The sequence below is a fragment of the Dermacentor variabilis genome, chromosome 7 (assembly GCF_050947875.1).
Source record: "Dermacentor variabilis isolate Ectoservices chromosome 7, ASM5094787v1, whole genome shotgun sequence".
NCBI classification, from domain to species: Eukaryota; Metazoa; Arthropoda; class Arachnida; order Ixodida; family Ixodidae; genus Dermacentor; species Dermacentor variabilis.
Genome location: NC_134574.1, coordinates 29,314,281 through 29,330,865, shown reverse-complemented (window position 1 = coordinate 29,330,865; position 16,585 = coordinate 29,314,281). Strand labels below are relative to the sequence as shown.

Below are 16,585 nucleotides of genomic sequence, written 5' to 3'. Positions count from 1 at the left end.
AGCGGTGATTCTCTGATACCTGACTTGAAGACTGGAATGACCTTTCCGTATTTCCAATCGGCAGGAAGCTGGCCCATGGAAAGTGACAGTGAGTACAGTGAACACAAAAATGATGCACAAATGTTTTGAGTGTTCCTTAGAAATTTTGAGTTAATGTTATCGATCCCGGCTGATGAAGATAGTTTAAGTTTGTCAATTAATGCAGAAATTCCAGATGCGACAAACAAAATTGGCGGCATAACAGTTCCGAAGACGTTGGATTGTACAGGGGGTGGCATGTCGGTTTCTTTACTAAATAAGGATGAAAAGGCGGTGTTGAACATATTAGCACATTCAAATTCGGTGGCCACTTCACCTGATTCTTCGTAAGAGCGATAGTGGATGCGTGGTTTGGGTTTATAATCTGCCAGAATTTTCTTAGGTTGGTAGTCAGTATTTTCAGCAAGTCTGCGTGGAAAACAGAATGCTTAGCGTTGCGCATTGCCATTAGGTATGTTTTTTCAGCTGTATAATATTTCAGCCACGCATATTCATTATCCCGCAGCTTGCCGGAGCGGAAGAGGCGTTTTTTTCTTGTTTTCTAGTCTTTTAAGTGTTTTAGTTAGCCATGGTTTTTGAGAGCAGGCACGGAAACTAAATTTAGGGATGAATTTGTCGACTAATATATCTATTTTACCCTTAAATAGCGTCCAGTTTTCATGCACTGAGCGACAATGAAAATTTTCTTCGAATATTGGAAGAAAATGATTTAGTTCGTTATTTATAGCGGTGGAATTTCCCTTGTCGTAGAGTCGTATGGTCTTTTTGGTGGTTTGTCGTTTTATGGGAATAATTATAAAGTCGGCTTGAACTACTTTGTGGTCACTTATATCTGGCAAGTATGAGATGTATTTTATGGTTTCAGAGATACTGGTTAGTATTAAGTCTAAAATGCTTTCACAATCTTGGGTTACACGGGTTAGTTTGGATATGATTTGAGTAAGGTTAAAATTAAGGCAAACATTTGTAAACTCGATTGCCTCGCTGTGGCATCCTCCGTCAACAGTTAGGTTAGGCCAATCAATATTTGGAAAATTAAAGTCACAAAACAAGATTATATGTGTATTCGGGTGCTTGGTTGAAAGTTTACTTAGTACGGAATTAAGTTTGCCAGGGAAATCAGGGTTTCTTTGAGGGGGTCTGTAGCACACGCTAAGTAAAACGGAACAGGGTGTAGCTTGACATTTTATCCATAACATCTCGAGACCGGATGAAAGATTAATCAATGTGCATGGTAGTTCCTGGCTAACCGCTATGAGTACTCCTCCTCCCTTTCTGCCATCGCGGTCCTTGCGGAATACTTGAAAATTCGGCAAGTCAGCCAGGATCTCGTTATCAGTGACGTCACTATTAAGCCATGTTTCTGTTAATACGAGTAAGTTGCTGCTGGAGGATGAGACAAGATTAGAGACGAATTCACGTTTGAAATAAAGCTGCGTATGTTCGTAAAAACTGCGAAAAGATATAGGGTAGTTTGCGGTGCTGATTGGGGTGTGTTTGAGGATAATTGACATCGTGGTGATTGCAACGTTAGTTTCTTTACTGTCTGGGAGGATTGATCAAATACGTAACGTTTTGAACCAATGAACAATGTTTTGAAGCTCAACTTAAATACTGTAGATTTTGTTTTGGCGAAGGTTACTAGATGCTTTCGGGCATGCCGGACTGAGGGCGAGAAATCTTCACCAACGCTGTAATTTGTTTCTTTGAATTTCTTTCCTTCGAATAAAATTGACTGTTTGACTTTAAATGAGTTAAATTTTACGATCAAAGGCCGGACGCGATAAGACGAATGGCGTCCAAGGCGGTGTGCGCGTTTTATATGTGAAGGATCGGTTGTTCGTTGAAGGTTGTCGCTGATGTGACGAATGAATATTGCTTCACAATCAGCGAAGGATTCTTTAGGATTGGGATCATGAATGCCATAAAATACCAGATTGTTTCGGCGTGAGTGGTTTTCGCTGTCGTCTATACGGGATTCAAGGTCATGATACTGGCGGGTTATTGTAGCGCCTAAAGTTTTGAGGTCAGGTAATTCAGTGCGCATGCTTGAGAGCCGATTGTAATCTGATTCAAGGTCAGCCAAACGCTTGCATATGTCAGTCAATGTTACGTCCGTAGATAGCAGGTGATCTTTAACAGTCTGAAGTTCGGAGATTAGTTTGGTCTGGCCTGCGGACACAATTTTTAATTCAGCGAGCACAGAATCTAGCGTGGGTCCCGGGTTAGTTTCAATATCCCCTGCCAAAAGTATTAAAGAACGGATCACTTGCGAACATTCGACAATAATAACAACGCAGCAGTGCGGGCTCGGCAGCTGTACTAAGAAGTAATTGCTTGATTTTTACAAAACATAACCTGAAGTTACCAACCTGCATGGTAAAGATGAACGGATTAGTAGACTGTGCTTTCACAAAGCTACGGAGCCCACAGAGCGGCGCAGACGGCTGGCACTCTCTTATAGTGGCTGAGGTTGACGTTTGTTTTGTTGTGATTGGCCAGGCTGGATTGAAGATTGCCACATCTGGTGGCGGGACAGTAACGTGCAGATTGGTCAGTGGATGGCGCCCGTTGTGACAGCCATCTTCGAAGCAGTTGGGGGCTGGATTCGGTGCAGGTACGGCGTAGGTAGGCAGGAGAGCCACCAGGAGCGTGCTGGCGACGACGGTGAGTGTCTGCATGATAAAGATGAACGGATTAGTAGACTGTGCTTTCACACAGCTACCGAGCCCACAGAGCGGCGCAGACGGGTGGCACTCTCTTATAGCGGCTGAGGTTGACGTTTGTTTTGTTGTGATTGGCCAGGCTGGATTGAAGATTGCGGCATCTGGTGGCGGGACAGTAACGTGCAGATTGGTCAGTGGATGGCGCCAGTTGTGACAGCCATCTTCGAAGCAGTTGGGAGCTGGATTCGGTGCAGGTACGGCGCAGCTAGGCAGGAGAGCCACCAGGAGCGCGCTGGCGACGACGGTGAGTGTCTGCATGGTAAAGGTGAACGGATTAGTAGACTGTGCTTTCACACAGCTACCAAGCCCACCAGCTCCTTGCTTACCTTCGCGTCTTCCTTCCCTGCGAATTGATGTGTTTGAATGCAATGCGGTTCTCGGCATCACAATGTCGATGGAGAATGCCCCACGTTTTAATTAGTTTCATACTTGCCTTTCTACATTCATCATTCCACCAAGGTACTCATCTTTTGCACGAGAGACTGTCTTCGGGATGCATTTTGTGCTGCGTCTGTTTCAAAAGCGGGTGTATACTAAATTCGCTGATAATACATTGACTTCCGCTTTATACAGCAACCAGCTAGCGTAATATATGACCCTTTCAAGTCCGTGTTTTGTCTAGACTAGGACAGCCCCGAGGACTACGCTGCATGCATCGCTGTGGATTTCAGTATCCGCGTCATCTTAGAAGTGGGCGAGTACATCTGTTAACTCCAGGCGTCCTTTTACTTAATGAAATGCCTCACCTTGCGGTGTGTCCCACTTAAATTTGACATCGGATTCCGGGAGAGTCAGAGGCGTGGTGGCGGGAGAGAGGTTCTTGACTAAGCGTTAGAGTAGGCGCACATGCCGAAAAACCTGCGCCATGAATTATTTATCAAGGCCTACAGAATGTTAGCAATGGCGGATCGGGAGTGACTCCTGTCCTTTTGATGACGTGGTCCAAGATAAGAGTTTTTCCGTATTCATAATCAAACCGATAACCTAATGGCATTAAGGACTGTAGCAACAGAGCTAAACTTATCCTCGAAGTTTGAGGGAAAGAGGACGACGTCATTGAGGTAGAATAAACAGGTCTGCCATTTCAAGCCATCCAATATGTTGTCCTTACCAGCTGGTAAGTTGCGGGTGCCGAGGAAAGACCAAACAGCATGAACAGTTGAATTCGTTGAGGCCTTCTGGCGCGATGAACTCGGTCGTGCTTTATTCACTCTCGTTGTCTTCGATATAGCAGTAGCCCGTTGAGATGTCCATTGACTAAAAATACTTTGCACTGCAGAGCCGGTCAAAGACATCGTATATCCGTAGGAGACGGTATTTGGCCTTTGTGACTTTGTTCAGGTAAACGTAATACAAGTTCCATCGTGGAATGAGGTAATGTCTTGACATACGCACATGCAATGATAGTCATGCACGAGATTCGAGGTAATCATGTTTTGACATGCATGCCATGTCATTTTATTGATGTCATACATAAACGCCATGATGTAAAGCTACTCCAAACTTTCCAAACTCTTCAATACAATTTTGCACTCATCCCTCAGCAATAAAAGATTGCTGCTGCCAATTGCTCAGGCACTGGCTACTCGTACCTGTCAGAGAGCATGGGTTAATTTGTAGAAAATAAAGTTTTTTGCGTTTTCGAGCACTTACGCCACGTTTACGAACTCGTTCTGCCAACTCTTCTTTGCTAAGGATCCGTTTAACGGCCTTCTTGACCTTCCGTTGCATGGCACCGCGATTTTCGACCAGCCACCTCAAGCCAAGTAAGGAAAAGCGGACGAATAGCAGACGCTGGCACCACCCTCTTCATCTTGTTATCAATTTTCAGTTCACTGGCTTGACCCCATCAAATCCCTCTCCACTTGAGCGTGCCCTTGACCTCTTGTCAGCCAATTAGATAAGACACGCCGCTCACTGTAGGCAATCGTATTAGTTGTTAACGCGAACAAAAGTTAGCTCCAATAAACGACGAAAACGTTTGATTGCTTTTTTGAGACAACCCTGCGGGTCACCGCCCGAGGCTTGCGTCAGCGGTTACACAAATTTGACGTCAGGAGGTTGGAATAAGAGCATATTGGAATAGCTTTACGTTATAGGGCCCCTAGACTACGGAAGATGCCCAAGCACTTTTTGACGGTTGGTTGATCTCGCCGCGGAGCTTTTCGTCGACCTGGGGCGCTATAACGTAAAACTATTCCAATACTGCTATCAGCCCTCCACGATTGATCAAAAACTTTTCTCGACCACGCTTACTTCACCTGTCTGTCACGCGAAGTCACGAAAACCGCGATACCTCCCCAACTGATATTATTTGTACACACTGATCATGCATGATTTGACAGAAAAAAGAAAAACAGTTATTTCTGATTCAACCCCTTTTCGCCATTATCCCTCGACTATTGGTAAAAAGTTATCGGGCTGCACCCACTTCACCTGCCTGTAACGCGACGTCACAAAACCGCACAAACTCACTGCGTGAAAGTGACGTGTACGCGATAAAGATGCATTAATATGCCGAACAAAACTGAATTTTCTTCGGAAAAGCCGCCGGCTGCCCTGTTCCGAAAGGAATAAAAGATGGCTGCCGCCGATCGCGGAGACACTGGCTACTCGCACCTGCCGGAGAGCATGGGTGTATTTGCGTATAATAAAGCGTCTTGCGTGGCCGTGTAACGTTTTCAATCCCTTTCGGCACATTTGCCACCTCATTTTACCAATTTTTCTTTGCTGAGGGTCAGTTTTAGCATCATTTTGAAGCTTCCGTTGAATGCCGCCGCGATTTTCGACCAGCCACCACGAACTAAGTAAGGGAAAGCCGACCAATCGCAGACGCCGGCACCACCCTCTTCATCCGGTTATCAATTTTCAGTGCACTTGCTCTGCCCCAGTGAATCCCTCTCCACTTGAGCGTTCTCCTCGCCTCTTGTCAGCCAATTAGATACGACAAGCCGCTCAATGTAGGCAATGTTATTCGTTTTTCAAGCAAACAAAAGTGGCTTCCTATCAACAAGGAGAGCGTTTGATTGGTCTGTTCAGTCAACCCTGCGGATGACCGCCCGGTGCTTGCGTTGGTGGTTACGCAAATTTGACGTCAGGAGATTGGAATAGAAACATATTGGGATAGTTTTACGTTATAAGGCCCCTGTTGTCATTTAGCTTGACCTCCTCACCTGGAAAGGTTTTTAGGTGTCTGGCGACCTGGTCGAGCGCATTCTCCGAATATTAGACGATGCGTAGCAACTTGTGTTTCTCGGATCCTTGATGATGATTAGAAGCAGTTCTTTCGTTGTTTCAGGCACATCTTAAGCTGTGCCCCGGACTGATATCAAAGGCACGTTCAGTAAGATGGATCATGGTTGTAGGTTCGTCGTAATCCGAGCGGACTAGCGCATCACCACCTGTTCTACCTCCTTCCATGCATGAAACCTTCGTACGATTGCTGAGGTGTTTAAATTCATGCCTGAAGTTTGTCACCATTTTCTGTGCTATACCTCAGCGAAGTTGCATGATTGCCTTTCTGACGTAATTTTCACGGTGTTCACCTGTTGGTCACGCTCAACGGTGACTTCTATGTCTATACTGTCTTCTGTTCCCACGGAACTCGGAAATCATCATGCTGGCACGGGGTAGAATAGTAATTTTACCTTAGAGCGCGTTGAAGGGATGGCAAATCAGACTCTCATTATGTAGCAGGGCTTGGCCCGTGGGCAGCATTATTGAATTGCATCTTAAGCCGATGACTGTGACGTGTTCGCTTAGGAACTCCATGCCGTGTATTACGTCCCGTGAGCATCGTGGTAAGATAACAAAAAATCAGGGACTCCAAGCGACTGCAGGATCTCCTCTAGAAATGTGTGAGCAATTAACCCAATTTGTGGCTGCGTCCAAAGGAAGATACGGTGCATTTCTTAGCGTACAACGACTCTGACGATTTTCAGAGCTCGTCGGAATCTAGTGCTTCCATTTTGCTCTACGACGAAAAACTACTGAGGGTGTAGTGCCACGTTTGCATTGGCAGGGTCTTTCCGATACCCGTCGTTACCGTTAAAATTGATTCGACTGATTTTATGTGAGTGGTGAATTAATCTGGCGAAGAGCTCTTGCTTCGCACCAGGCATGAGGAAACGACCTTTCTTGTGCTGAGACATGTCCGTGTCGGCGTAGGACCGCAGTCGAGTCATCGCTTCCTATGAAATCACAATGTTCTCGTAGGGGACATTCTTACGGGATTATAGTACTGCTCCAAGCCTCTTTTTACGGAGGGCGCTCGTGAAAGTGTTCTGGAACGTGTGGCGGAAGAGGCCCCATGTTTTCAGGGCAGACTCACTAGTATAGAACAACATCCTGTGGCATCTTCCAAGGAAAAGTGCGCACTCCGCATCTTGCCGTCAGAGTTGCAGTTGTTGAAGTACCTGCACTTTTGTACGTTTCCAGCCATGTTTCGAGTGCTTGAAACGACGATCTGCCAAACGTTGGTGGCTTCCTGGACTGCTGCACCACGAATGGTCTAGGTTGCACTGGAGCTGTCATCGTAACGGCGGCCATGGCAGTGCACTTCCTGGTATTCTTGGGATGAATTCTGTGCTCAAGGGGGCAGATATCGAAGCTTGCGGCTATATCGATGGTCTGGCGCGACGTAGGTGTTGTCCTGGTGGTTTGGAGTTTCATAATTTTGCAGGGGCGTCAGGTACATGAAGGCAAAATACCTCCAACAGATGTAACCTTACAGTGACCGTGAAGATTAAAGCAACGAATACCATGAATCACGAAACTATCTCTTTATTTCACGAAGATGTAAACAGAAACAACAAGTAAGAGTCAAGCACAACGACAGCGCCTTCCGCAGTCGGCTGTCGTCGGAAATATGCCCTGTGGATCAAGGGCTTTAGCTTTTACACATGACTCATTGACGGCTTAAGGGCAACTGCAGGCGCCCACATCGTGCCGAGAAAGTACTACACTATTTGTGTAGCGAATACAAACTGATTATGCGAGGTTCAACGCGAACATACATAACATGTAGAATTAAATATAGCATTTGAGTAAGCACTAAATTATGCAGGTACGTCTTGCGCTGAGCGATAACTTTAATATGTTAGAGCGTAAAATAAATAAGTACGAATAAATAAACAAGTACACGTGTCAATACTGGGCTACCAAAGGTAACAATTATGTGTTGGAAGCTTCGCACTTACCATCGCCATCCAGGGAACGTGGTGCTAACGGAGTTGTCGGAACGGTAGGTGGACTTCTCTTAGGTTTTTCTGGCGTTTTATTTTCCACTGCAAATAGTACAAGAAATATGTTTACGCCTAAATAAAGTGCACAATGCGGCGTGATCTGAAAATGATAGCTGCCACATTCTGAATTAAAATTACAATGTAGTGTAAAATATCGAAGCGTATGTTATTTCGTACTAAACTTTTCAGCTCTGGAGGAGTCCTTGGTCTTACTGTTTTCAATTCACGGCCACTACGGTGAGCTTTTCCTTCAAAGCTGATTATATTAACTGGCTGCTTCCCGTAATTCACTTACGGTCATTTCAGGGGACAGCTAGCGAGAACAGTGCTTGTGCACGATATGATATGCGAAATGACAAGCACAATATTGAGCTCCCTGTATCATAAACTTAACATGTACCATCGGGTTGGATAAGTTCCACATGTCAATAAAATAAACAGCCGTCGTGTATACAAAAGATTGCTCGAACCATGTCACACGCTTCTCTATTTGTTCTTCGAAAGTGGCTGCGGTTTTTACTAAGGCGCTAACCATTCTGCTTCCGGGTGCTTTTATAGCGACGCAGATGACAGCCTGGAAGTGGGTGTGCCGCATGCATCTGTCCTTTGCGTTGAGCAGTAGACTACTTTTTCTCATCAGATAAACTACCCATGTTCACCTTTGCCTTGTCAATCGCGAAGAAAAAATTATACCACCATTACCGGCACTGAGTTTTTAGCAAATCCTTGGAAACGCAACGGGCAAACTTTGGTCACTACAACTACAAAGCGCTGGGACGTCCTTGCTTGGTAGAGCTATGATGTCTGCTAATCATTTCTGAGCACGAAGCAATAAATTCCAGGTCAATATTGTTACGAGGACTATTTAATCGGGAGTAGCTAGTGGGTACTCGTCATACTACACAGCAGAAAAACAGAGGCTTCCGCCAACTGAAACCTTCAGTCATGCATTCATCGCAAGGACCGTCTCGGTGCTTGCTATGAAGTTATGAAGTGAGAGGCGAGAAAATGCACGATGTCTCTTAGTGGTGTGGCAGTCGATGACTTGGGCGTCAGCGGAGACATTTTATAGGTGACCCATGTAATTTGGTGCCGGACTCGGTAGGGCCCAGCGTAGCGTGAGAGGAGCGTCTCGCGAAAGGCAACATGACCACATGGTAACGAGAGCAGGACGAGAGGGCCTGAAGGGGAATAGGCATCTTTGTGTCGACCATCGTACAGAGATTTTGCTCGGCCTGCAATGAAGAAAGCCAATCGCCGGTTACCATGAGCATATGGAGGGGCGACCAGTCATGAGAATATGAAGTTGTTGTTGCTTAACTACATGGAAACACAATGTTCAAGGGCAAAAGTGTTCATGGCCAAACAGCAGGTAAAAGGGCGAGTAGGCAGCCCTTTCATGACGGGATGTATTGTCAGTGAAGAGCAAACGGCAGAGAGGTGTCCCAATAACTGTGATAGCAACACAGATAGACAGCACGTCGGGCAGTGTACGGTTAAGCCGCACAGTAAGATCCTTAATCTGGGGTAATACGAAGTGTATAAGCTCATGTATAACTCATCCCATGATTGATTGTGATGAGTTATACAGGAGCGGAGAAGGTCGTCAAGCACGCGAGACAAAAAAAATCAAGACGTCCGGGATCTGTTGGTAGCTGACGAGGTGCACCATGCTGGAGGATGATGTTGTAAAGGAAGAAATAGGCGACAGCAAAAGCGCAGCTGGTCGGCAGTAGTCCAGTGATTGTGTATCGCATTGTTTAACCCGTAGCGACCACAACTCGTTTGTTCCCCGGGGTACGTGTGGGGAACTTGTCTCGCAAGTCCAGTCCATCCCGATGCAAAAGCTTGGTAGTTCCTTCCAAGCGGAAGGTGACCGGCAGGCCATGCCGTAATGGTAATGCGGTAACTGAGGTAATTGTGATAGTAAAACGTCCGTGTGACAATGACTGCTTCAGGAAAAAGCACGAGGATGACCGTGTGGCGACGATTGCGTGAATGCGATGGCATGACGGGAGTCGTATGCTAAAATCAAAATGACTACCATAGAAAGACTGGGATGACGTCATGGCGACGGTATGTCAAAATAAGCATAACAGCTTTATGACAATGACACAATGACGACGATGCATGATAAGGGCATGAGTATATTGAGTTCACGAGTGTATGAGGGCAATGAAATGACAATGAATTTATCACTGAGCCTGTATGACGTTAATTGCATATTGATGCCATATGGCAAGAGTCGCATGACGCTCGAGTGATGAAGATTGCACGACCACAGGAGCATTTTTGTATGACAACGAATGCACTGTATCGGCTGTCGAACGACGACGAAATGAGAACGAGAACGTGATAACGGCGGCAAAATCGCGATTGAATGAAGATGGCCGTCAATGGAACGACAAAAGTGGTAGGACGCCGATGGCATGATTACAATGGGATGACGTTGTTGAAGTGATCACAATAACGCACCGACAGTGTTACCGCCACAGCATGATGATAAGGGTATTGTCATGACTGTGTGATACTAAAGGCATCGAGAGAGTCGAATAAATAAGTGGGAATGACGATGAAGAATAGACCATGACTGCACCACGACGCTCTGACATCAAATGCATGCAGAAAATTGTGGTGACGGCAGCTTGTCGACGATGGCATAAAAATAACAGGAATCACGACAATTCGCCATCATACGAACATGCCTAGTGGTCGAAGCCATTAAAAAACTTGGGTCGGCGTAGAAGGCTTGACGATGACACCATCAGGAGAATCATATTATGAATATACAGGGATGACAATAGAACGAGCACGACGAGATAACGACCATCAACTACCTGGCGGCCCAAGCTGGCAGACCACTTGGCTTGCAGGGTCAGAGCAAGATGATGGATAGATTGCATGGTAAGGGTATGAGTACATTCAGTTTACGAATGCATGAGGACAATGAAATGAGAACGTCTTTATCACTGAGTGTATATGATGGTAGTGGCATAACGATGCGATGTGGCAAGGCTCTGATGAAACCCGAGTGACAGACAGACAGACAGACAGATAGACAGATAGATAGATAGATAGAATATTAGGCCGGAAAACCAGTTAAGTCTGAAATTACTCCCGATGTCATTAAAAGAAGTAGCACGTTAAGAATGCAGTGTATGCGATAGATGACTGCTACTTCGTATTTTCACGGCTGCTGCACTTATGAAACGATAAAATAAAAGAATTAAATTATGGGGTTTTGCGTGCGACACCAATTTCAGATTATGAAGCACGCCGTAGTGGAGGACTCCGGAAATTTCGACCACCTGGGGTTCTTTAACGTGCACCTAAATCTAAGTACACGGGTGTTTTCGCACCCACCGAAATGCGGCTGCCGTGGCCGGGATTCGATCCCGCGACCTCGTGCTCAGCAGCCTAACACCATAGCCACTGAGCAACCGCGGCGGGTAACGATATAGTATACAATTCATGTAAGAATTATAACTTTCTCGTGCAGTAGTAAAATAAACTGCATAGAAACTTCTTGACAGGATAAACAGGTGCCATATTATCAGTATTTTGTGTAATAGCCTTTGCAAAAGAATGTAACTCGCCTCGAAACCGAGTAGGAAGATGATGGCTGATTTTCAACCTGGTTCAGGTTTGCTAGATTGTGGGTAAATAAAGAACATGCGCAAGTAAAAGAAAATATATTGTCCATTATATCTCTTTGATGCATTGTTAAATATGTCTCTGCGGTAAGGATGGAATAAAATGGTTTCATGTGGTTTATAAAAGTTATCAGTCTCGAAAAATAAGGGCTTGAACTGGTAGCAATTTACCTGTAGAAAATAATCTTCTTACACGTCACACGCCTGAAGCATCTTTTTAACTATAAAAATCATTGGTGACTTCGATTTCGTACAAAATGTGCATAGCTGATAATGATTATTTGGATACGCTTTCAATAGGGAAACTTCAGACCCTACAAGGAGCGCAACATTCTGCACTGCGTCTACTTCTGTCCGACGTAACGTGGTTTGTTGACATTTGCATATTCACGGCGAAACATTCAGTCCATCCAGCCAGGCACGGAATTTGACGTTTTACTTTTAACCTAAAAACTTCTTCACTGAGTAGTCCATTGTTATATAATAAACCCCAAGTCTCTAGCTCGGTGTATACACGATCGACTTCAGGTAATTCTGTAGTAGTACACCCAGTTCGAACACAGGACTTTTTCGTATCCATTTGCTGCTACAAACAGGCAATATTGATGAATTCTACAGCATTAATAATGAGAGCGCAGCAGTAGTCACAATAAAACTAAATAGGAGCTATAGAATAGCGGTAGTACAAGCCTATGTTCCAGCCTCAACTCATGATTCTGATGAAAAATAGAAGTTTTATGAAGACCTTGAACTAGCGATGAAATATTTGCGAACTCGATGTAATGTAGTGATTGACCACTTCAATGGAAAAGTGGGCGAAAGCAGGCTGGAGAACAAGCAATTTGTAACAACGGCATCAATTCTAGGAACACTAAAGGTGACAGGTTGGTAGAACTCGAGGAAAGAAATAAGCAGCTAATAATGCACGCCTTCTTCAGGAAGCATTGCAACAGAAATTGGACCTGAAATGCCCTAATGGTGAAACAACTAATGAAATCGATTTTATACTCTCTGCGGATCGCTGCACAGCGCAGGATGTATAAGTGTTAGGCAGAGGAAAGTTCAGTCATCATAGGATAGTGAGGTCGATAATTCCCCTCAATATAAGAAATAAAAAGCGAAATTGGCCAATAAGAAGCAGGCCAGCCTTGGCGTAGTAAGGAAAAAAGTAGACCAATCGAGGCTGACTTTTCAAACAATTATTCAGCCTTAGAACAGAGGGATGGTGATCACACAAATGAAATGAACGAACCCCTAACTAGACTGGTCTCAGAAGCATCAAATAAAGAAGAATGTACGTCACCAAGGCAACCCGTAGGTAAGCTCTCCCTAGTAAGAAAAGACCTCATAAAGGACTGCCAAAAAAATCAAAGTGTCCAACTCAAGAGACCATATTGAATTCGCGGAACTGTAAAAACTCTTCATCATGGAGAAAGTATGAGATATTCGAAATTTTAACATGAGAAAGGCTGTGGGAGCAGAAAAAAATGGAAGCAGCATGAAATCAGTGAGAAGAAAACTTCGCATTGGACAAGCCAATATCAATCACTGGGCACGGCATCTTCCAGAACATGCGGCTGCTTCACAATCCAGTTCTCTTCTTTACGCAGTTTCTTGGTCTTCTTATGCAACCGTATGCCAACTGCCGGACTGTCATTGCGATCACTGCCTTTGCGCATGAACGCGACGCCCCACCACGACACGTGCATGGAAATCCGATATGTATGCCAAGGGATTACCTTCCATCATCGCATCAGGTCAGCAAGCACTGAGTGCTTCCTGTGGGACCTGCAGGGGGCGTCCCTGTGTCGAGACCCTATAAAAGAACTTACAGCAAACTTCCTTGCCGCTGGGCACAGTAGCTTCCAGAACATGTGGATGCTTCACAATCTGCTCCTCTTTTTTACGCAAATGAGAAGGCATCAAGAAAAATGTTTTCGATCTGACAGCCCATGTTTACTGATGCTGCCGTGCCCATTCATGAGTTTTGTCTTACTTGTGGTACTTTATTCACTGCGATTGCTATTGTTACTCGGAGGTAATATTGAGTCAAATCCTGGTCCTGACCGATCCCAAATTGCGAACGAACTGGAAAAGAATGACGTCGGACAGGAAAGAAATAAAAGCTAAATGATTATCCGACATTGATGTTAAATGGGACGCTGTGGCTGTCCTAAAAGAGATAACTTCTTCATGCCAGAATCAGATTGAAAGCATAAGTAACACAATCCAGTCACTTGAGGCACGAATTGACGATTTCGAGAACCATACCAGACGATCCAATTTAATCAATTACGGTCTTCCGGAATCTGAGAGAGAAGATACCGAATCGCTTGAAAGGGCAGTCAATAAGGGCATTATTCAGTAAACTCTTGAAAATAATGAAATTGATATGGAGCGCTTTTACAGGTTGGGCCGACCAAACACGACCAAACGAAGTTAATGCCAGTGATTCTAAAATTAACGGACTCAAGGAATAGCATAAAAATTTTGAAGAAAGGTGACAAAGTAAAAATACTGAATATTCTATTGGCGAAGATTTCGCGGTTAGAGTACGCGAGCTCAGAAGAAAGTTATGGACAAGTGCAGAAACAAACCGTGAAAAGCATAAGGTTTCTTTGGATTTTGATAAGCCGTATATAAATAACGTGGCCTATGTGTGAGATGAGAACTAAAATAATGAAATACGTCTGCAAAAAAAAACGAGAACAACAAACCACACAGCCCTTTCACCTGTAGTTGCATGCGTATGCAGCACAAAACTTGAGCAATAGTATTCAAACCAGCACTTCATCACATTTCTACAATGAAACCGTTAGTCATTTTACACGTGTTAAGCCAAAGAAAAAGTACATTAGGCTTTTAAATATTACTGCCCCAATCATTATTAGCAAACAAGATAGTCTGGAAATAACGTTATTTGAACATGACCGACACATTTCAGTCCTTACTGAAACTTGGCTGCGCAGCGACGTAGCAGACCACTTAGATTTTCCTTATAAAGTTTTTCGCAGAGACGGAGAAACCAAGGCGGGGGGAATTGGAATCCTTGTTAAACCTTCAAATGAGGCAGTAGTACTGGACTGCTTCCGCGATCTTGAATGCTTATAATTAAAAATATCTTGCTGGGGTCATAGCTTTATCCTTATAGCATGTTACAGGTCACCTGATTCTGTACTTGATTGCCTAATTAAATAGCGAGAGTGTACGTACTACTGTCAAGCTAAGAATGTTTTCTTGCTAAGTGACCTTACCGAGCGTCGACAGGGAGCAACTACAAGGAAGTACCAAATTCAACAAAAACATGAACATTGTCTTCGATATTGTCACGGTGGAAAAAGACGAAAAGTCGTCGACGGTAAACACGCCGAAGTGGTAATAGCCTCTCGGGATTCTCGGCTGCTGTTTATACACGCCTTGTAAATACATCATGTAAAGACTTTTACACCTGTGACATTTTGGTGGACGGGCGGGGTACGCGTCTTAGCCACGGAGCTCGCATAGTGGACGTCTCATGGAGGCTGTGAATATGCTTCCAGTGGAAGGCACCGCATCTGCAGCTGCAATGCCCACTAAGCATGCCAAATACGTTGTTCTACCTCAGCCGCAAGACCCCGGCAAGTTCACCGGCCTCGATGCCATCGACGTAGAAAAATGGTTGGAGATGCATGAGGGCGTCAGCAGGGTGAGGAGGTGGGATCCGACCATAATGCTTATGAATGTCGTGTTCTACCTCGATGGAACACCGCGAACGGGGTTTTACACTCTCGAGGGAGAACTACGAGCTGGGACTTGTTGAAGAAAAATCTGTCCGACATTTTTGACAATCGCAACAGTCGACAACTAGCCACCAAGCAACAGCTCCCCACACGTGCCCAAACTGCCATCGAGTCATATGTCTATTACATTCAGGACGTTCTAGCCATCTGTCATAAAGTCGACACGTACATGCCAGTGGCGGACAATGTTTGACACATTATCAAAGGCATCATGGACGACGAATTCAACCTTGTGGGGTTTAGAAACTTATCGACTGTCGACGCCATCATGAAGGAATGCCTCCGTTTCGAGCAGGCAATGAGTCGCCGTATATAGAATCAGTTTACACAGCTTCCAAATACTACAGCGACCTCTTCCTGCACCTACCCCACCGACCAATCTAGCTAGCCACCACCAAGCGAAAACGTGCGGGACACAAATCGTACGCCGCGAACTCGAAGCAGCGCTTCCTGCCTCGCCTCAACAGATGTCTGGGAACAACACTGCTGAGACGATATCGCTGATCCAGTCCGTGGACATCACTAATGTGGGTCTTCACAGTTTCCACTCTTTCAGTCGCCCTGACACCCGCCCTGGTCCTGTGCCTCGGTCCTTTCACAGTCCACTTCACAGTGTCCGTTATCCCTATGCTACCATGAATCCATCGGACTGGCGTTCACCTGCCGACAGGCCGATCTGTTTCTGCTGTGGCCGAATCAGTCACACTGAATTAGTCACAACGGAGCCATTCGCCGTCCCCTCCTCAAAACACTTTCTGGAATTCAAGTTCGCCCCTAAGTTCCTGACCCCATCACTTCTACGACGCTTCCGACGCCACTACCTTGACTCATGTTCGCTCGCCCTCGCCTCAACGTCGTCAGCCACGTCCACCCCAGCTTCAGCGTTCGCCATCGCCGACCTACCCAGGACCGTCGAAACAGGAAAACTAGGCAATGCGGTCCCTCCAGGTGGTGCTGCATTGTCGGATTCGCCGAAAAATTGTCCTGTGACACTGTTTACGAGACGTAACCTTCTTGACGTGCAAGTTGATGGCACACCCATCACAGCACTCATAGATACCGGAGCACACAGATCGATTATTACCAGCCGCCTACGCCGCATTTTAAAGAAAATTGATACGCCTGCCGTTAATCGGTTCGAACGA

The 16,585-nt window shown here is 45.2% G+C and overlaps 1 protein-coding gene across 1 annotated transcript in view; it reads right to left on the bottom strand.

The window, feature by feature from the left end:
- LOC142588993 (uncharacterized) overlaps window positions 1-16,585 on the bottom strand; it is a 113,416-nt gene that overhangs the window by 49,746 nt on the left and 47,085 nt on the right. The window contains exon 4 of the mRNA XM_075700787.1: window positions 7,964-8,050. Within this exon, the coding sequence (XP_075556902.1) occupies window positions 7,964-8,050 (87 nt within the window). The remainder of the gene's footprint in view (window positions 1-7,963; window positions 8,051-16,585) is intronic.